The 23,010-nt window shown below is 34.4% G+C and overlaps 1 protein-coding gene across 2 annotated transcripts in view; it reads right to left on the reverse strand.

Annotated features, from left to right (window-relative positions):
- Positions 1-1,159: 1,159 nt before the first annotated feature.
- The window catches only part of MIOS (meiosis regulator for oocyte development), a 52,370-nt gene continuing 30,519 nt past the window's right edge, over positions 1,160-23,010 (reverse strand). For both annotated transcript variants that reach the window (XM_039256843.1, XM_039256842.1), the window contains 8 exons: positions 21,496-21,750; positions 18,731-18,900; positions 15,621-15,686; positions 14,634-14,792; positions 9,875-10,027; positions 8,083-8,287; positions 2,154-2,283; positions 1,160-1,390 (listed from right to left, as the gene is read on the reverse strand). In XM_039256843.1, coding sequence (XP_039112774.1) covers positions 1,294-1,390; positions 2,154-2,283; positions 8,083-8,287; positions 9,875-10,027; positions 14,634-14,792; positions 15,621-15,686; positions 18,731-18,900; positions 21,496-21,750 — 1,235 coding nt within the window. In that variant the 3' untranslated portion in view covers positions 1,160-1,293. The remainder of the gene's footprint in view (positions 1,391-2,153; positions 2,284-8,082; positions 8,288-9,874; positions 10,028-14,633; positions 14,793-15,620; positions 15,687-18,730; positions 18,901-21,495; positions 21,751-23,010) is intronic.

The raw sequence follows: 23,010 nt of genomic DNA on the forward strand, positions 1-23,010 counted from the left end.
TAATGTTTTCCCTAAAAAGGGTCTTTTGTACCAGATCTCAAAGTAAAAACTAAATTGAATCCACTTTTGTTCAGTATTTAGGTCACACCTCAAACTAATATAATAAATAGTAATTCTACCAAGTATAATTGCTAGCACGAAAGCTCTGAAAATTCTTTAGCTTAAGATATTTTTCTCCAAAATCTATACAATAATTTTTATGCTTACTTTATCTATGAATAGAACTTCAACTACGAAATTCAATTTGATACTCTGCATATGTCAGATAACAGAGATGCATGCTACAAATCCTTTGTTATTTCTCTCCCAGATATCTAGCTATGAAAAGGGAAAGAATAAAATTTTTAAAGAAAGTTCCTGAATTTGCCCAAATATACGTTTTAGAAACTTACATTTAAAGTATAATTATTTCCAAAGTGACTCTGCTCTCCACAACCTTAGAAACAACAGGGCATTGCAAAATAGGAGGGAATATGACAGTGAGACATACTGAAGTAGGGGAAACTGAGTGGTTGGTCACATATAATCTTGCATAGACTTAGTGTTCAGTAAAATGCTTACAGATTATGGGCATAAAATGATGAATCAGAAGGGAGAGAATCTTTGAAGACAAATGAGAACATTCAAAAACAAAAGGCTAAAAAACTTAAAATTTCACAACATGATCCCCTGAAATGGTACATATTTTTCTCTTCAGATGAGATAAAGTTGTAAGACACAGTCTCAATTTTGGCTTTTCTTAGGAAGACAATAATGATCTGTGGCAAAAGATTTCTTATCTTGAAATGAAAGTGTATGAAGGAATAGACTCCTTAAAACATATATACCAACATACCTTGATAAAATTTATTCTCCACTGTGAAGTAAGGGCTCTCCAATTCTAAAGGTAAAAATTGGTCCTTTTAATCTACTTTAAAAGATATACAGATCTTACTGAAAAGATACCTAATTTCAGCATAGAAGATACAGGTTCATGGTCTGTTCTTGGGTTATTCCAAAAACTCTGCTTGCAAAGTGTTCATAATTTTGACAAACCCTATAAAACTCTTCCACAATGAACTTTTTCAACCTATTGAACAGAATTCATGCCCACACTCTGTTCACTTGAGCAGCATTTGTCTCTGTGAAGCACATCAAAATCACTCAAACATCAAATTGCTGATTTGATAGAATGATTTATTTTCCCATTACAGGAAAGTCATGAGTGACTTGTTCTGAGGTACGTTTTTGAGCTATGAAGGACATCTATTAGAAAGCTCCACACTTGAAGGTTTCTCTTTAGGTGATAACATTTTATGGCTGGACAGTCTCTGCAGGTACCAGATTTCCTGTTGTATCCAACTGCATACATTTACATGTGCATGCAGAAACGGGACACTCTGCATGGTCCCTAAAAAAAATAGGTCAAGTAACAATTAAAAATCTAAGTTAAGCATATACATACATACATTTATCTGTATTACCTATCTGTATGTAGAATACAATTTTCAAAATGGCATTTGAAAAATTACAGGAATTAAAACCCAAAGAATTAAATAAAAAACAAATGACAAGCTGAACTGGGAAGAAAGTTATTGAAAAGTGAATAGCTTTACCTTTTAAATATATAAGATACCTGATTTACAGTTATGAAGTTGACAGGGATGTACTCAGAGTTTTAATTAAAGCCAATGTGACAAACTGGGTATAAAAGTTATAGCAATGATGAGAAAGGGCCACTGGCACTATTTAAAGCAGAAGTTAAGCATGGCTTGAGTGTCCAGTGGATCAAGGGCATACTTACTATATAACAAGTTTATTTAGAAGGTAACTGATACAGTAGTTTGATATGTATACTCCATCATTTAATTTCTAATTTCAATTACACACTATGGTTGGATATTTAGTTGTAAAAAACTGTAAATGTATCATCTCTCTAAATTCAAACATTTAACCCATACATAATATTTAAACTATCTTACATAAGTCTTAATTTTATAGTTTCAGATTACATAGGATATCTAATGATAGAAATGCTGACACCATCTTTGTTAACTCCAGTGACAGTGAAAAAGAAATTTATCCTTCGGCTATATAAACCTGAACTACTTAAAAGGCCATCTGCTCTATCTCCTCTAACTCCAAGCCTATTAAAGAAGAAATGTGCCGATTACCTGAACCAACTAAGCATATGACCAGCATGTCCACCATGCCTGCAATTGTGACACCATGTGAACCAGTTGTTAAATTGAGCTAATTTTTTATCCTTGCTCAAGTCTACTTTTTCATCTGATTTGGATCCTCCTATGGGTCAAAGAAAATCATCTTCATTAACTATATCACAAGATTTTATTCAAAGCTTTAACTTAAAAGGTATTTCTATAACTAGGTTAAAATACAAATCATATATAATACTGAAATAGCTACTTTAATCCTACAATCTAGTTTAGACTGAAAACACTATTGAATAACGTTAGTTTCCTTACATTTTTAATAGTCAAAAAAAGGAAAAAATATAAATTATCAAACCCACTAAGAAGCAATCTGAATTAACAACCTTCAAAAAATAGTCAGTTTAAAATCTTCTCAGAGAAAATACCAAGCCCAGTTTACAGGTGAGTTCTACTAAAACCTAAATGAACAGGTAATTTGCATCTATACAAACTCTTCCAAAGAACAGGAAAAGAGAAAATTTCCCAATGTACTTCCTGATGCTGGTATAACTTTGCTAAAAGAAGCAAAGATAATGTATGAAAGGAAGATTATAGGTCAATCGCTCTCCTGAATAGACATAAAAATCCAAAGGAAAACATTAGCAAACAGTATTAATTAGCAATTCTACTTCTAGATATATACACTAGAGAAACTTATGTACATGCACAAAGGAGTCGTATGCAGTAATGTTCATAACAGTATTGTGTGTAATAGTAAAAATCCAGAAACAACCAAAGTATCCATCAATAATAGAGTGGAAAAACTGTGTTGGAGTCATGAATGGAATACCAAATATTAACAAAATGTGAAGATTACAGGTATATTCATTAACATAATTAAAAGTAAAAAAAGAAAACCAATGTTGACAAAAAAAGGTAAGTCAAAGGATATATTCCAGAAGATTCACTCATACGGAATTTAAAACACAGACAAAACGAAACATGTGATAGAACCATACAGATAAGCAAGAAACCAAATAACACACAACTTAGGGCAGCACTTACATCTGGGGAAGAGGAAAGAGGTAGGATTAGGCAGGCAATAATGAGCAAAGGCAGTGGTATAGACAGTGTTATCTGAAGCAGGCTAGAGGCTTCACCGATGTTTGATTTATTACGGTACATGATATATGTACTAATTGTGTTACAGTTCACAAAAAAAAATTAAAAAATGTTTTATTACACATGCATATTTATACATGTATATTTTCATACACACATTTACATAACTTTTAGTACTCAAAAAATGCTCATTCGATTAATTCTGGCCACCTTAATTTTTTTCATTCTAAAACAGATCAAATTAAAATATTTTAAGATTATATATAATTAGAGGCAAGAATAGAAAAAAAATGAGTAAGAATTAAGTTTAGCTGAGCAACCGTGTACCTAATAACACATGATGCTGTGTTCATAATTTTACCTAGACTATTGCTGGTCACACTTTAACGACCAAAGAGATAGTCTTACAAATAGTTTTTTAAAATGTCCATCTGTTTTTGCTTACTGATATTAAGATGAAAGGATATATAGGTGGATTGAAGAATTTAAGATGTAAATACACTGAAATTCTTCCTAAAAGCTTCATAAAAATGATTAACAATGAAAAGGGAGAAGAAGACAAAAATAAAATACAGACCTTTATTTTTTTAATATAGACCTTTTAAAGATAAACTATTTTATATTGTGTATAGTTCATTAGTAACTTTCACTTTGTTTTTGTAACTTCTAAGACACAGAAAGCAGACTGAATCCAGAACAGCTCACTCCTTATGTTCCTCTGATGAAGCTGAAATTATTGTCTACCTCAATGCCATGTGAAAAGGCTTCTTAAAGATCAAATAGCTTTAGCAAACGATGTATCTGATAAAGGATTAATAACCCTTTATCAGAAACTTATATAACTGAACCAGAAAACAAAGAGTCCTATTAAAAAAATAAGCAGAGAATCCAAACAGATGTTTGTCCAGAGAAGACATACAAATGGCTCACAGACATATGAAAAGACCAGGGAAATGGAAGTCAAAACCACAATGAGATCTGACCCTTGTCAGAATGGCTAGAATCAAAAATATAAAAATAAGTGCTGGTGAGGATGTAGAGAAAAGAAAACCCTCATACACTGTTGGTGGGAATGCAAATAGTACAGCCACTGGGGAACACAATATGGAGGTTCCTCAAGAAACTAAAAATAGAAGTACTCTATCATTCAGTAATTCCAACATTGGGAATTTACCCAGAGAAAATGAAAACACTAACTCAAAAAGATACATGCACTCCTATGTTTATTGCAGGATTATTTACGATAGCCAAGACACAGAAGCAACCTAAGGGTCCATCAATAGACAAACGGATAAGGAAAATGTGGTATACATATATAATGGAATATTACAAAGCTATAAGCCATAAAAAATTATGAGACTGTGCCACTTGAGACAACATGGATGGACCTACAGGGTATCAGGCTAAGTGAAACAAGTCAGACTGAGAAAGACAAATACCATACAACTCCACTTATAAATGGAATCTAAAAAACATGAATAAACAAACAAAAGCAGAATCAGGGAACCTAGGTGGCTCAGTTAAGTATCTGACTCTGGATTTAGGCTCAGGTCATGATCTCACAAGTTTAATGAGTTCGAGCCCCACATAGGCTCTGCACTGACCCTGTACAGCCTGCTTGGGATTCTCTCCCTCTCCCTCTTACTCTCTCCTCTCTCTCTTTCTCTCTCTCTCTCTGCACTGACCCTGTAAAGCCTGTAAAGCCTGCTTGGGATTCTTTCCTTCTCTCTCTCTGCCCCTCCCCTCCTGGTACTCTCTCCCAAAGTAAATAAATTTTTTAAAAATTCTTAAAAAAGAAAGCAGAATTAGACGTATAAATACAGAGAATAAAGCTGATGGTTGCCAGAGGGAGGGATGGGAAAGGTTGGGCAAAATGGGAAGGGGAGAGGGAGATACAGGCCTCCAGTAATGAAATGGTTAAGTTACAAGAATAAAGGCAGAACATATAAGGAATACGGTCAATGATACTGTAATAGTGAGGTAACAGGAAAGATGGTAGCTACACTTGTGGTGAACATAGTATATAACATATAAACTTGTCACATCACTAAACTGTACACCTACCTGAAACTTACGTAAAGGGTGTGTCAACTATACTCAAAAAAGATCAAATAGTTGTAACTTTTAAAATATTCATAGTGAATTACAAAGATAAGTGCTACAGACCCAAAGCATGATGGATGGATATCTCTAACTGTAGGCAAAGCAACAGGGGAATGTGTATATCTCAATCTTTAAACTACCTTCAGCTAGCATTTCTATTAAGCCCTGTCTTATTTTGGAACCCAGAGTCTTCTGATTTTACATACTAAAAAAAGAATATGCTTATTATAGCTGACCCTTGAAAAACATGAGTTTCAACTATATGGATCTGCTTACATGTGGATTTGTTTTACAGTATGGTAAATATATCTTCTCTTCCTTATGAGTTTTTTAACATTTTATTTTCCTAACATATACTGTAAGAATACAGTATATAATACACAAAGCATACAATATGTGTTAACCGACTATTTATCTTTTCTGTAAGGCTTCCAGTGAACAGTAAGCTACTAGTCGTTCAGTTTTGGGGGAGCCAAGAGTTATCCCTGGATTTTTGACTATTTGGAGGTTGGCTCCACTAACCCCCCACCATGCTGTTCAAAGATCAGCTGTATTTTGTTAATTAACTCAGCTGAGCAATCCTTTAAAGACCAGGTTTCCCTAATTTGCCCTCACTATTTCCTATTAGTCTCCTTCAGAGGCCCTGGTCATCCAGATGCAACTGCTAGTTCCCATATACTCTCAGTGCTAACACTTACTAATCTCTTTACCCTTGCTTATGCTTTTGACTCTTTGTCTACAACCTGGGAAGGTCTCTCTAAAATTTTCACATATTTAAATCTCTCAAACTTTTTTTTAAAGGACCACCTTAAATGGCATATTCTTTGTGAAGTTTTCTAAATGTCCTTCAAATGGAAGTATAACACTTTCTTTATACAATATTCCTTATTCAACCCGGAAAGCTAAATGTGTTTCAGAATACAGAAAACTTGGGATTTTAGGAAAATAGTGAGCAAATACTATATAACAACTCAAGGAAAGTCTGAGGCAGCATCCTGTAATCAAAGACCCTAACAGCCTTCTGTCAGTTCTGAACGGGTTCTTTTGTTTGTCTGTATAGTGTAAAACTTTGGATTTCAGATCTTTTTAGAGGTTTTGGAATGATAGATAAGGGATTCTGGACCATTATTTCTTTTCTTAAACATACCATTTCTTATTTTATCCATGCTTATTGTACACTGTAAACTCCATGAGGATCTTTGATTGAGCTCAACATACAGCCTTATCTTAGCAAGTGTTCAAAAATATATTATATAAAAAAAATTACTGAAGCAAAATAAGAAAAACATTTTTGATGCAAATATGGAAAAATGTTAAGATTTTATAAACCTGAGTGTTGAATATTTATTAAATTAAGTCTCCATATCAGAGACAGTAAAATGTTTTGAGTTTCCTTCAAATTTTAGAAAGCTGATTTTATCCTTTCTTACCTATATCAAAAATAAAAAAGATTGAAAAGCAAATATCTAGCAAAAAATAATAGCACTCAGGCCATTATGGCTTCCTGAGGTAATGGTGTGAAAGATGTACCAAATTTAATTATTTTTATGTATTCCAGTTCATATAGAACTTCTTTATGCAATATTTTGCCTCCTTGTTCTTTCACTGTAGATTTTTAGTTCAAACTATCTTCTATTTACTAGTGTTGGGACCATAAAAATGATCAACATGCAATATATAAAATGAAAATCCTTGACTGAAATTTCAATTAGAACTAATATATAAATTTGAAAATATTACAAATTGCCTTTATTTGCTTAAAGGCATCAAACTTGAAAAATAATTAGCCAATGATACCAGAAAATCTCTTTCACAGATGTTAATGTAACAAATGAACTATTTACATGAACCAACTGCAGTCAAATTATAAAATTTCATAACTAGAAAGGATCTCTATCTAACACCTTATATGAAAGAAGGATAAAATAACTCTCAGTGTCCCAGACTGTCACAGAGGAAGAATAAAACAGGCATTCTGACACCATATCCAGTACTTGATTATATCAGTGTGCTAAATACTCAAATGTTTTTAATTAAAATTTTTGCCATAGTATAATTTTCAAGCTACAAAAATAGCTAGAATATTTCTTGCCACTGGACACATAATATTCAATTATCTACCGTTTTCAAAAATTTTTTCTATATGTTTACTATAAGCAGTCAACAATAATCCTAATATTTCTAACCATTAAAAAATATATATATTTACTAGTTAGCTGACATATCCAGCAGAAGCAGCGGCAAAACCTGGAAGTAAAGGGATCTGACTTCTAGACTAACACTTTCTCTATGTATTTCACAGGTAGACCTTGAAGATTATGTAAGAGAGAATGTGAAAGTGCTTTGGGACTAAGAAAAGCTCTTTATGAGTACAAGGTACTTGCTAATAAATGAGGGCACACTGACTTTTAAACATAAAATTGGAGGGAACTCTTAGAAAAAGTGATAAGAAAATAGTATAATTACAGGTTACTTAACAGTTAAACCCTTTTCATGAACTTTAAATTGGCCAGCATTTGTGAGATTACTTGTGATATCATGAATACAGGTTATAATTTTAATGTATAGATTTTATAAATTACAGGAAATACAAAACCTTTAAGCCAGCAAAGCGGCTTGCTCTTAGAAACAATATAAAATCAACCTAGTATGTCTTCTATTTACAACATTAAATCAATTATACAGGAATGATTTCAGTTCAGAAAATTATAGAATTATGTCATACCAGGACAGCTAGAAACAGGTGTTCCCATATTAATGAGGCAAAGCGCACATCGAGGAAGGGGTTTCCGACAACCAGGGCAGCTCGTGACTTTAGATTTTGTTGGTGAACCGCTGACACCGTACTGACTAAAACCTCTGCCCTGATGAGGCACAGTTGAACAGCTGTAGGAGATTGACTTGCCACAAAAATTGCAACTCACAAAAACCTATACAAAATGAAAGGAGGACTAAGTATCAAATTACTCTTAAATAATTGTTAACCTTTATTTTACATTATAAAGTCATTTGGTATCTGCTAAGTTTGACCAGCCCTCATTTAAGATTTCCACTTAGCGGTTATGTTATTTGAGTCCTTCTCTGCTACCTCTGTTTAGTTTTATTTTTCTTATTACCACCGGTATCTGTAGAAAAACTTGGAAATATTAGATAACAACATTTTGGAAATAACAAAGACTTTTTTTTTTTTTAATGTTTTATTTATTTCTAGGAGAGAGAGAGACAGCGTGAGCAGGGGAGGGTCAGAGAGAGAGGGAGTGACAGACTCTGAAACAGGCTCCAGGCTCTGAGCCGGCAGTCAGCACAGAGCCTGACGCGGGGCTCGAACCCACGAACCGCGAGATCATGACCTGAGCGAAAGTCGGACGCTTAACCGACTAAGCCACCCGGGCGCCCCAACAAAGACTTTTGAATTCACAATGGAACATTATAAAATAACCCATTTTAATTTCTGATCCAAAGTTCAATGATTTAATCTCCTAAACAAAATTTTCTCATAAAGAAAGTACTCTATTCCTGAGACAAAAGGGGCTAAGGATCCTATAATGTCAAATAATTAGAATTTTAGAATAATAGCAACAGAAACTGTTCATTTTGCTTTTACGTTAAATTCCTCAGCTCTTAAACACTTATATAGATTAGTAACAAATATTACCATGTAATACTATTGTACAAAAATTTCGGTTGTTTTAATATAATCACTAATTTCTCAACTTTCTAAAATAAGAAAATAGCACCATCCAGTGCTCACACTGAGGATATACCTGATATTTAATGTCTGAATTTAGATACAGTGATCTCATGTCATGTGCTTTATGTGATAACTGAGCTACGGATTTTTAATCTAACATTAAAAGAAAAAAGTGTCCATGTTTAATTAGACATATAGATATATGTATATACTGTTAGAGAAAAAAGAAAATTCTGCCTTATTATACATAAATCATGCAGAAAAATTTAATACATAAATGGAATTGACAAGATAGTATAATAGTTTAGGGGCGCCTGGGTGGCTCAGTTGGTTAAGCATCTGGCTCTTGATTTCAGATCAGGTTGTGATCTCACGGTGTGTGGTCACTGCACTGACAGCACAGAGTCTGCTTGAGATTCTCTCTCTCAAAATAAATAAACAAACATTTAAATATATATATATATATAGCATAAGAGATTCTGAAAAGGCTTGGAATATATCAGAAAACCTGAGCCCTAGGATTTAGGTTTGCCTAAGATCCTCTAGGCCTGTGGTAGTTTGCTCAGATGAAAGCTCAAACCACTGAGATGACTGCCAGGAAGTGACCGGACTGAAAACACTGGATGGTCAAGGACAGAGTGCAGTTGGGGACAGACAGACATCAACAGGAACTTAATATAAGCAAAAGAATGAGCTAATGATAATAATTTATTAAACTGAACTCTAAATTTACCCAATATAACATGCTGTAAACACTTCTACTTGGAGCTGGATTATTAAGTACATGTTACAATTTGATTCTCTCCAAAATAATGTACTTACTTACCTGAGCTAAAGGCTTAGAACTGGGATCCAACTTACTCCTGTGAATATCAAACTCAGCTCGTTTGTGCCAAAATCTCCAGGCATCTAATAAATTTCTATAATTCTCAATCCAGTACTGGACTCTTTCATCTTTAAGAACATCTAAAGGAGAACCCTAAAAAGAAAACATGAATTAATACAGTTGTTTAAAAATTTCCTGGCTAAGTCAAAGGATTCCAGGTAACATGTGAGTATGAGTCACACAAAAGAAATAGGGTACCTTTTTGCCAAAAGCTGATTCCTAAAGAGGATACAGATAAAATAACTGACCGAAGCTTCTTTAATTTACTTTAAGCTGGCCTCTACTAATGACATAAATATGTACTACATATATTATCATTATACCTGGCCAGAAAAGTGTAATTTTGTACCTCTTACTTACATTTAAGGACCGAGGAGTCAACAATTCACCTTCCTACTTGAATACAGTACAAAGTGATATGAATATTTTATCCCCCAAATTAAAACTTATGCCTTCACAAAATCTGTTTACTATCTAATCTGAAAGCATACCAAAATAGCTCCATTTGGGGTGCCTGGGTGGCTCAATCGGTTGGGCGACCGACTTTGGCTCAGGTCATGATCTCACAGTCCATGAGTTCAAGCCCCAGGTCAGGCTCTGTGCTCACAGCTCAGAGCCCGGAGGCTTCTTCAAACTGTGTGTTTCCTTCTCTCTATCTCTCTACCCCTACCTACTCAGGTCATGCTCTGTCTCTGTCTCTCTCAAAAATAAGTCATTAAAAAAAATTTCAAAATAGCTCCATTACATATAAAATAATACTGAGTCCTGTCCTTTGTATCTGGCGGTGTACTGTGAATGGAGATGCTTTTTTTGTATATCTATTTATCTGAAAGTTAAACCTATTTCTCTCTTGCCCTCAATTAAAACACATTTGTTACCTTAAAATTTAACAAACAAAACAAAACAAAAATGTTCTTCATTCCTTTGCCCCTAGGCCACAGTGAAAAGCAACACTTTCTTTACCTTAAATTTACTTTAGGTTTCTTCTCATTACAAACTTCAATTTCTTGCCAGTAAGACTCTTCCTAAAGCTGTATTCTCCCTGGCAGCTGTGACATTTCACATTTCACCTGTGCTATGCTTTTAGCCCTGTCCAGGATATTTTCCTTAAGTTCACATGATGAAGAAAGTAGAGAATGTATCAGCCTCCAATGATGCTACAGGCATCAATATGAAGCCCAGTTTTCCCAGTTTTAGGGAACCAGTTAGAAAAGTAAAATGTTAGAACTTAGCATCTTTCTTATGGAAAAAGGGAAGAAACCTGCTAACAGTTAATAGACAATCTATCTTTTGACATTCTATCAAAACAGAAGAAGCTTATCTTTCACCTATTAATTAGGTATTAATTTCAATTACCAGAGTAAAATTCAGCAAAATGAGTACGTGAGAAACTCTTGGCTGACAATTTCATTTGTTAAAAAAAGTAAACATCTCCTCTAGTCCTAATAATGACCAACTGGCCAGAACTAAGAACTAAAATAAAAATATAATCCCTAGTTTAAAACGAAAATTCACAGAAAAAAATAAATCTTCATATCCCACACTTTCCCCTTACACAGCAGTACGAATAAACTAAGAAAGAATTTGGTTAATTCATATTTGATAAGTCCTCTCTAGATCTGCCCCCAAATAAACCTAAATTTAAGCTCCAAGAAAATCTGCAATGTAAACAGTTCAGAGATTATGAGTGGGAAGGCTTGAGAAATAACCGGGCTTTCCATACATCCAAAGTAAGAAAATCTAAGACCAAAGTAAGCAGCTAATACCTGAACTTCCAAAAGCAGTAACCAACATTCTTCAGGAAAAGGCAAAAGAACCCAGATCTCTATAATGCACTACACACAACATCCAGTATTCAAATGAAAAACCACCAGAAATACACGGTAAATACAGTTTAAAGTCAAGGAAAAAGGCGGTCAACAAAAACTGTATCTAAAATAGCCCACGTTACGAGAGTTAGCAGGAAAAATCCTAAATGCAATTATTAGATATATGTTCAAAGACTTAAAGGAAAAGTAGGGTTTTGCTTTTTTGTGTCTTTTGTTCTTTTATTTAATGTTTATTTATTTATTTTGAGAGAGACAGGAAGAGAGCACACTTGTACATGTGAATGGAGGAAGGGGAGAGAGAGAATCTCAGGAAGGCTCCACACTCTGCACAGAGCCCAGCACTGCGAGATCATAACTTGAACCAAAATCAAGAGTCAGTCGCCTGGGGTGCCTGGGTGGCTTAGTCGGTTAAGCGTCCGACTTTCACTTAGGTCATGATCTCACGGTTCGTGGGTTCGAGCCCCGCGTCAGGCTCTGTGCTGACTGCCAGCTCAGAGCCTGGAGCCTGTTTCAATCTGTGACTCCCTCTCTCTCTGACCCTCCCCTGGTCACGCTGTCTCTCTCTCTCTCCTAGAAATAAATAAAACATTAAAAAAATATATTAAAAAAAAAAAGAGTCGCTTAACTGACTGAGCCATCCAGATGCCCCAGGAAAAGTATTTTAATCAGTGTAAAGATAGGGATCTGAGTAAAAAATGTAAAATATATAAAAATCAAGATTCTAGAATTAAACTATACAAGAGCTGAAATTAAGAATCCCCTGAAAATCTTCTCATCAGGTGACATAAGAGTCAATGAACAAATGATAGCATTTAAACAACCTGAAGAAGTTTGCAATTTAAGAGAAACACTAACTTGCAGATCCAAGAAGCTCAGTGAGCAACAAGCAGGACAAAAAGAACTACAACTAAACATCAAGGGTAAACTGCTAAAAATCAAAAGCAGCCCAAGGAAAAATTATACAGGGGAGACAATAATAATAGCTGATTTCTCTTCGTAAACAATGGAGACCAGAAGACTATGAAACCACACCTTTCGAGTGCTGAAAGAAAGAGTGAAATAGACATTTCCAGTTAAGATTAAGCTGAGAGAATCTGTCACCCATTAAACTATATTGCAAGTAATGCCAGAGAGAAAGACCAAAGAGAAATAATACAATGTGAAACTTGTATCTATTGGAGGAAATAAACAGTCCCAGGAATGGTAAATAAATAAGTAAATAAATAAATAATAAGTCCATGTTTTCATTCTTCACATAATTTACATAAAAGACAAGTGACTGTTCAAAGCAAATACTATAACACTATTAGCTGGAGTTTATAAGGTATATAGAAGTAAAATAATAGGACAAAGGAGGGAGATGTGTAAATGGAATTACACTGTTGTAACATCTGAAAAGTGTGAAGTATGGAGCCAAAGTGGAAATGTTAGGTGTGCGGTAAAAAAGTATGAATCATGATACGTCAGGCGTGAAATGTGAAGTATGAGGGGGTAAAATGTAGACTAATGAGGTAGGGATGCATTATTGTTAGAGCGAGAGGAACTACTTCAAAAAAAATTAAAAAGATAATGAAAGGGTTAATAGTTAAAAAGCCAATGGGTGAAGTGAAACAATGAAATGTTCAATTAGCCCAAAAGAAGGGAGGAAAGGGACAGAAGAACAAAAGGAAGAAGGAAAAATCAGAGAACAAACAGCATGATGGTAGGCTTAACCTTGATCATATAAATATAAACGGGGAAACATCAGAATGGATTTTTTTATGTTTTTATTTATTTTTGGGAGGGAGACAGCATGAGAGGGGGAGGAACAGAGAAAGAGAGGGAGAGACAGAATCTGAAGCAGGCTCCAGCCTCTGAGGTGTCAGCACAGAGCCCGACATGGGGTTCAAACTCACAAAACTGTGAGATCATGACCTGAGCTGAAGTCAGATGCTTAACAAACTGAGCCACTCAGGTGCCCCCAGAATGGATTTTTTTAAAAAGCAAGATCCAATTATACACTGTCTGTATATTAAATACATTTTTAAATCTTGTTAAGAAGTTATCAACTCATTTGTACTTGATAGCCATATTCCTCCACTGTGATTTAACAGATGTAATCTCATTTCAGTCAGAAAAAAACTATGCATTATGTCACAGAATAAACACCCTTTCTTCCATGGACAGCGGCCTGATATGCTGGTAAGTATATTATAGTGTGGTTTGTGGACCAGTATCTAGATTTGTTCCTGAGAAGGTAGGGTGGGGGAGGGGCATTTTACTAGGTTTACCCCATATACAGCATGCTATCATATTGTATGAAGGGATGCAGACAGGAAAGAGCACACCATGAGAGGGGAAGAAGAGTTGGAGGGCTATGGGAAATCTCTGGGAAATACTCTAAATTTTCACAGTATTTCTATCAAAAGTAAAGCAGAAGGAAACCTTTGCCAGAAATCTGTTTTTACCTGCTGGACAGTGAAAACAGAGTAAATTGATGAACTGGTTACCCCAAATCATGCCCACTGATTACAAAAAGCGAAAATGAGTGTTAAGAGAGTTGTGATATAACTTGCCTTCTGCACTTCAAGTGAGACTGTAGTTCAGGGAAAGACAACTCCTTTTGCAAAAGGTATAATTTTGTCAACTGGACAAACTAGAGAGAAGTTTCTCTGCTCCATTTGAACTTTATATAAATTCAACACTGAAACTGTCCAAAATGAAAGGAATAACTCAGTAAGATAAGGTAGAAGTCCTCTACAGACCAAGAGATTGGGTTAAAGTTAAATGCCCTCTCAAGATCCTAAGCACACAAAAGGCATAACCACTCAATAAGGGAGGAGGGTGGTTAAGCACTATTTTTCTTTAAGCTGCTGCCACACTGCACTAACCTGTAACATGCAGTAACTTGCTGTTTGGACATCTCCAGTTCTATCGACATAACTCTCCATTAAGTCCACTCCATCTTTAGTAAGGCCTGTAAGCAGTATTCCTTCCAAATTTCCAGCCTCTTTCATTTCGTTGGTCAACTTTTCAATATACCTATTTAACTGGAAAATTCAAAGTGATATTTCTGTAGTATGTTTCACTATATACTTTGTACTTTCAAAACTTGTACTTTTAGAATAGTGCTATATTTATGGAAAACATTTTAAAAACAAAGTCCTTGCAAAAATCTAGATATGATCTCTAAGAAGTCTGCATCTATCATAAATTACAATGCAGAATCCATGATCATTTAAAACACTTATTTAAAATAGCAAGATATTTATTGTTTTAATAATTATTCTATAAAAGAACTACAGAGAGTTTACTATTTTAAATTTAAAGAGAACTGTCCTCGTTATTCTGCCAAGTTTTTGCTGTAATAGAAATGGAGTTGAAAAGGAACTTTGAGATTGTCAAAAATAACTTATCTCTTGGTAAGGTCTTCCCAGGCCTCTTCCCACCCCAACCCATAGCCAAGATTCTTCTATGTTCCCCCAGCACTTTCTCATTGTAGTACTCAGCACATTATATTCCTGGTTGTTTTTATGCATTTCTCTCTCACTATATACGTAGCACATGCATTTAATACTTGTTTATTGTATAGAAAATGAAGGAATTCTCTTATAACATCTCTAAGAAGTGAGTTTAACATCTATAGGCCAAAAGCAGAAATAAACTAAAATATTAAGTCAGCATTCTTACACAAGCAATTTTGGTTATGATACACAGGTTTACAATATCTTGATCTAATAAAGAAATTATTACTTTACTTTTTTAGAATAATTTATATATAAATGTCACATATACATATTTGTACAAAAAGATTAATTCCCTAATCCAGTAAGAGTAAATATGAATAACTTCAAATACAGAATTATATCAGTTTTTACCTGACTATCACTAAGGAATTTACAAGCAAATGCCACTCTGTCACGTACAGCAACTTTGTTTTCATACTGAAAAGGAGAGAAAAAGCAAGGAGTTACTTGTAGGTGCTGTTTTATATTTTTGCAGACTACATTACATATCTAATATATTATTTTATTTTCAAATGTATTAGTAAGTTATTGTGTATATAACTGAATGAGCCACCCAAGTGCCCCTAAGATGTCTTTCTCAATGTAGCCCTCAGGAAATTCCATGCTAAGGTTACTATTTTTGCAAAGTAAAAATTTACATCTAAAATACTGACCAATTCAGTTTAAAAAAATTCCAGTTCAGTGTTCAGTTTTATATAACTCTAACATACAGTTTATCAAATTTAAGATGCATTGTAACCCTTCCATTATAAAAGTTAATTTGGGGGAAACTGAGGAAATCTTTTCTGGGATGCTAAGTTAATCAACAATCTGTGATTGTTGAAATCTGTGAATTGCCAGTGAATATACCAATACTGAATTTAAAAAGACTATCAATACATGTGTCTAAACACAAAGTGGTAATTTTTAAACATACCCTTATAAATAAATAGACACACTTCTTTGGTCATGGTAAAACCCTGCTATGTAGGTGGCTGCGGCAAAATTTTCAGGGGTATTGTGATATACTTGTATGCTTGTCAATATTATAAAATAATATTTTGAATTTCTATAAATGTAGAAATGTAATTAATTTTGTGATAAATACAAAACAGTGTAAAGTGGAAAAAAGATCCTATTTCCACTGAAGTCATCCTATGAAATATAGTCTTCCTTCTTTAAACATAAGATCATTTCAACTGATACCTACTGTAGAATTTACTGCCAATTATAAAATACAGTACTGTCCTTAAGAGGGAACATGTTTCATACAAACTAGATTTAACTCTTTAGATTCAGTGCATGTGTTACAATTTTGATTGGAAAAGAATTATAAATGTTATCTGCCCCATTTTACAGCTCAGAAAACTAAAATCCAAAAAACTGACTAACTGAAGTAACCATGCTGGAGCAAGGACTATCTTCTGATTTCCAAATTCAGTACTTTTCATTAGATTACTGCAACTTAACAATTTTTAACAAAGGACACACTAATTATAATTATTAACACATAAAGTATAATTAGGTACACTCTCAAAAGAGTTTGGAAATATGAACTTTCTACTTAAGGTAAGATACACCTTATCTAATAACCCATATTTAGATATAAAGAAATAAGGGTATTTATAATAGATCACTTAATTTAAACTACAGAAATTCAGTATTTAAACAGTACTTCTCTATCAATTTAAAATTTGAACAATCTGGGACACCTGAGTGGCTCAGTCCTTAAGCTTCTGACTTCGGCTCAGGTCATGATCTTGTAGTTCATGAGTATGAGCCCCGTGTCAGGCTCTATGCTGACAGCTCAGAGCCTAGAACCTGTTTCAGATTCTGTCTCCCTGTCTCTCTGCCCTTCCCTACTCATGTTCTATCACTCTCAAAAATAAATAAACATAAAATTTCAATAATCCACTTCTTTTTCTTATCTTTACCATACTTTACTACTTCCTGAAAATAATTGCTTTATTTCTTCAAAATGCAATATTTAAAGTCTTCTGTTTAGTAAAAAAGAGTAATAAGTAAAAACAAATAAAAAAAATTCTTGGATATTAATTTGAAGTGGCTAGAGAAGTTCAATAGTTCCTTTATTAGAAGTTAATGGATGGGGTGGGGCACCTGGGTGGCTCAGTTGGTTAAGTGTCCGGCTTCGGCTCAGGTCATAATCTCATGGTTAGGTTCGTGAGTTCAAGCCCCACATCGGGCTCTGTGCTGACAGCCTGGAGCCTAAAGCCTGCTTCAGATTCTGTCTCCCTGTCTCTCTGCCCCTCCCCTGCTCACATTCTGTTTCTCTCTCTCAAAAATAAACATTTAAAAAATTTTAAAAGAAAAGAAGTTAATGGACAAAATTCATAAACTAATGAACTGCCAAAAAATAGACATTAACATTTATTAATATTTTCATTAAGATACCTCAATAAAACACATGGTGGTTTTGTTTTTTTTTTAATTCTTACAGACTGACACTTAAATCAATCATCCAAGCATTGTGTCTTTTATATGAAGTGTTATAATGGCAAACACAGAAATAAGTTCCATGTTAGAAAGCTCTTTTTAGTGGTAGAAAGAAGTCCAACAATGCACAAAAAGCTATACTACTAATGTGAAGCTTAAAACAGTATAAATGAAACTGATAAGCACATCTCATTTCACTCTTTCTGTCTTTGTGTAAAGAACCTATTTGGTGATTATATATATATATATATATATGTGTGTGTGTGTGAGTAAAGCAGGAGAAAAAAGTAATGAAAGACCAAATAATGAACAACTGAAACAGTTCATATAAGTAATGTGATTATAGATCTTCCAAACTGTATATATATGTCTGAGAATGCAAATACTAACTCAGATAAGATACATGGTCATTCTAATCGTAATTGATCATGTGCTTGTTTACTTAACTAAAAACAAAAACACACACTTCTAAAAACATTGCATTTTGGGTGCCTGGGTAGCTCAGTCAGTTAAATATCTGACTCTTGACTTCAGCTCAGGTCATGATCTCATGGTTCATGAGCTTGAGCCCCATGTCGGGGCTCAGTGCTGACAGTGCAAAGCCTGCTTGAGATTCTCTCTCTCCCTCTCTCTCTCTCTCTCTCTCTCTCTCTTGCCCTTCACCCCTGTTCTCACTCACTCTCTCTCAAAATAAATAAACTTAAAAAAATGCATTTCAATATAAAATTTATGTTTATATAGTTGTAGAATTCTAGAGCTGTTCTTAAGCTAAAGAATAAAATCCTATGCCCTCTACATCTGTAAATTATATTGTTAAAACTATTTAAAAAATCAAGTTTGTAATCAGCTACCTAACTGTAGAATGATATTCAAGAGCTGCTCAAAAATATTTAAGAATACTTTATTTTAAATACAAAATACTTTAAAATGTAACAACTTTTTATGCAACGGACATTTGAAAATTTTACCAAGGCTAGATAAAAAACTTTTATTTTAAAAGGAGTCTCGTCCAACAGAAATTAGCTTACCAATACTCCATCATAAGATCCTGTTTCACTTGTCAGAAATGCAAACATGACACACAGATAGGGGTTATTTAGTTGTAGTCGTAGAGTGCTGCACATTTCTCTCCAAAGGGAGTTTTTCTCATCTGTGTAACCTGATAAAGCCATTGCTACCACATTGAGATTCAGATCGCCTGCATATTAAAAACAGTCAGCTAATCAAAGTGATCAAAAGCTTAATATCTCCTCTTCCAATTCTTAAACTATAAACCAATAAAGACTGGAAGGCAACATTTACCTACAGAAAAATAAGCCCACTGGAATTAAGGTTTTGATCCAGACTGGAAAATTTGGCAAGGACCACAAGCAAAAATTTCCATTCTTATAAATAAATTTGCCCATATTTCTAACCCTATGCAGGACCAGCACATCATTAAAATTTCAAGTTCTCATTCCAGGGAGGTTTCTATTCTGTGTTATTGTTCAGGGTCTAAATGAAGAGAAGTAATACCGTACTACCAGAATCACCGCCAGCCTTATCAAGTTCGTTAATGTTGAGATGTTTCAAAGCATTAATAGTAAATATTACTGTACCTCAGGACTATTAATTTTCAAAATCATTTTGTTTTCCTATCCCTAGATATAGAATGCGCCATACTTAAGGATGTGTTCTGAAAGCCAGTATTTCAGGGACGCCTGGGTGGCTCAGTCGGTTAGGCGTCCGACTTCGGCTCAGGTCATGATCTCACAGTTCATGGGTCATGATCTCACAGTTCATGGGTTCAAGCTCCGCATCAGGCTCTGTGCTGACTGCCAGCTCGGAGCCTGGAGCCTGTTATGGATTCTGTATCTCCCTCTCTCTCTGACCCTCCCCTGCTCATGCTGTCTATCTCTCTCTCTCTCTCAGAAATAAATAAAACATTAACATAATTTTTTTTGAAAGCCAGTATTTCAGCATTCTTATTATAGTATTATACTTTTAATTTTTCTAGGACAAAATTAACTATCAGAATTAACAAAGTAATATTGTATTTAGACACATGTGCCACAAAGCATTTGTTATCAATAGTCTTCTAAACTGTAGTTCCTAACAGTTCATCCAGGCACAGTAAGCTGCTGACCTGGTAGTCAGCCCTATGACTGCTTACCCTTCTAATGAAAGTTCAGCTTCAAAAGAGAAAACTAAATTCATCTTTAAGTATTTTCTACATTTATTATAGCAGTTTTCTTATTCTGTTCCTTGAAACTAATCATTTTCTTTCTTTTCCAAAAAAAAAACCCAGAATTTTCCATTTTATGTTTTTTTTTAAATGTTTATTTTTGAGACAGAGCACAAGCAGGTGAGGAGAGAGAGAGAGAGGGAGACACAGAATTGGAAGCAGGCTCCAGGCTCTGAGCTGTCAGCATAGAGCTAGATGCGGGGCTCAAACTCACAAGCGTGAGACCATGACCTGAGCCAAAGTCGGAAACTTAATCAACTGAGCCACTCAGGCGCCTCCCATTTTATGTCCTTAAATAGCGTTGCTCTTCATTTCTATAAATACTTTCCCCAAGTTATTTTGTGCTTGCTTCCTCTGCCTACTTTATTACATTAGATTTAAAGTCTTTTAAGATTAAAACCACCACCACCACAACAAAGGAATATTTTCCTGAATCCTGCTTAAAACAATTTATTTCCAAGTGGAAAGGAATATCTGACTCAAAAAATCTTTTCCTTAGTCCTTAACTAAGTTATAATCACTGGAAAGATACTTTCCCCAATTGATAGTACGGGTGTTTGAATCTAACACCAAATTTTCCAGGTACACATGACAGGGAAGTATCATGTTCTCAGGTTATTGCAAAATTATAATTATAAATGGTTTTAAATATCGATTCTTTTTTTCATCTTCACATTATCTTCTATTGCACTCACAAATGGGGAAGACTTATTACACTGGAGCAAAAATGAAGGAAGAGGCCAATCTGGGCAAACATTAGCTTTTCAAACTTTTTTAACGGCAAGTAAATTACAGTACAGCTATTTGCATGTTTTTCTCTATGGCACAATAGATCTGTAATGTTTTCAAAATGGACCAACAAATAAGAATTACACATTCTGAATATTCAGAAGTAATTTGCTAGGTTTATTAAAAATCAACAGATATGTGTATCTTAGTTATTTTCAAGCGAAATATTCCTGAAAAGAAAAAAACTGAATTTCTGGATTGAAATTTACTTGCAAAATGTCAGAGGAAAAACATTTACCATATTTCATACTTTCTTCCTTTTAAAGAAATATTACATAGAAACTATGGTTAAATCACCAGACTCCAGTAAAGGCATTTTTTTCAGATCAAAGTATGGTTTTTATAAGAAGCTATATTAGTCTAACTAAAAGTGTCATTTGGTTTTCTTAAAGTCAACCAATAACCATCCAAAAAATGAAGTATAAAATACACTCAAATGTTAGCCATAAAGAATGCCTGCAAACGGAAGTAGTCCAATGTCCAATACATCTTTAAAAATGTATGTGAACTATCTTTAAAAGAAAAAAATTAAAAAGGAGGCATTTGAGCATTCACTGTAATGTTATTAAAATGGTACTTAAGACACATTTTCTTTTTTACAGACACAAACCAAGGCATAAACAAAAGAGATGGGATATTTACTTTCATAGATACAGTTCTGTGCTCATTTCTCTTTCAAAAAAATTTATCTAAAAACATTGATTATATATTTCAAAGTTCTCAGCATCTTTACTTTAAAGGATTCTATGAACTGCAATTATCTTATATATAACCTAATACCTTTCTCTGAAGATGCCCCTTCATTCAGGATTTGGATTGCTCGTCGAATATCCAAGTTGAACAATGCCACTGCAGCAGCTCTCTCCCATTCCCCTTCTTGCACAAGGGAGTTCAAAAATGGCCCTACATCTACATCCGTTCCTTTCTTTATCCACCCACAAAGCTGTAAAGCTAAAATTCTCTCTTCATTTAAATTCTGAATATCAGTTTGCTTATCCAAACCGCTCCAATTATGTCTGCTGCTTTCCACCATTCCTAAAAAGAGAAGTATTTTTGTATTAGTTGCTTTATTACTATATCTTGAAATATATTTATAAAGTAAGTCCGGGGGTGCCTGGGTGGCTCATGCAGCTAGGCATCTGACTTCAGTTCAGGTCATAATCTCATGGATTATGAGTTTGAGCCCTGCATCAGGCTCTGTGCTGACAGCTTAGAGCCTGGAGCCTGCTTCAGATTCTGTGTCTCCTTCTCTCTCTGCCCCTTCCCTGATCACACTCTATCTCTCTCAAAAATAAATAAACATTAAGAAAGAAAGTGAATAGGAGAAGAGTAGAGGAGAGAGAGAGAGAGAGAGAGAGAGAGAGAGAGAGAAAGAAAGAGAGAAAGAGAGAAAGAAAGAAAGAGAGAAAGAAAGAGAGAAAGAAAGAAAAAGAAAGAAAGAAAGGAAGGAAGGAAGGAAGGAAGGAAGGAAGGAAGGAAGGAAGGAAGAAAGGAAGAAAGAAAGAAAGAAAAAGAAAGTCAGTCTATTTTACACAGAAATATTTGAATATCACACTCTGGATATCTGACTTTTTTAAATTTATTTTTTAAACTTATTTTGAGAGAAAGAGAGCACGAACACAGAAAGGGTCAGAAAGAGAGGGAGAGAGAGAATCCCAAGCAGGCTCCAGTGCTGTCAGTACAGAACTCATGAACTGTGAGATCATCACCTGAGCCAAAATCAAGAGTTGGAACACTTAACAACTGAGCCACCCAGGCAACCCTGGATATTTGACTTCTTAACCACAAATTCATGACAGCATAAATATAAAATGCCACAAACAAAACATATGTTACATGTTAACTACAATAGTTCCGTGAGATACCGAAAGAACTATTGGAAGAACAATTAATGCTTGATGGGCTGAGCTGCTGCTTCAGAGAAGCTTCCCTGATCACCTCATCTAAGAGTGCAACCTAACAAAACACTGTTTCCTCAATTTCCTCTAGAACTAATGTAAGCTCCCATATTTTATTAGTTTTCGGTTTTATCTCTTCTCCTACTAGACTATATGCTCCAAAAAGGCAGGTGTCTTATTTCCGTTTGAAAGATTATCTCCCAGTGCTTAGAATACAATAGACAGACTCTCCCTCTCTGACCTTCTATCTCTCTTTGTATGTATATATACATATCATATGAAAAAATGAGATCATAAATACCAAAGTACTCTGAAAGTTTAAAGTAAATACTAAAGCTAAAATACAATGGGAATGATTTGAAAGTTTTTTCCCTTTCACTAAATCAGAAGACTTTTA

This window comes from Hyaena hyaena, unplaced genomic scaffold (genome assembly GCF_003009895.1).
Source record: "Hyaena hyaena isolate Hyena2069 unplaced genomic scaffold, ASM300989v1 scaffold_590, whole genome shotgun sequence".
In the NCBI taxonomy this organism is placed as follows: Eukaryota; Metazoa; Chordata; class Mammalia; order Carnivora; family Hyaenidae; genus Hyaena; species Hyaena hyaena.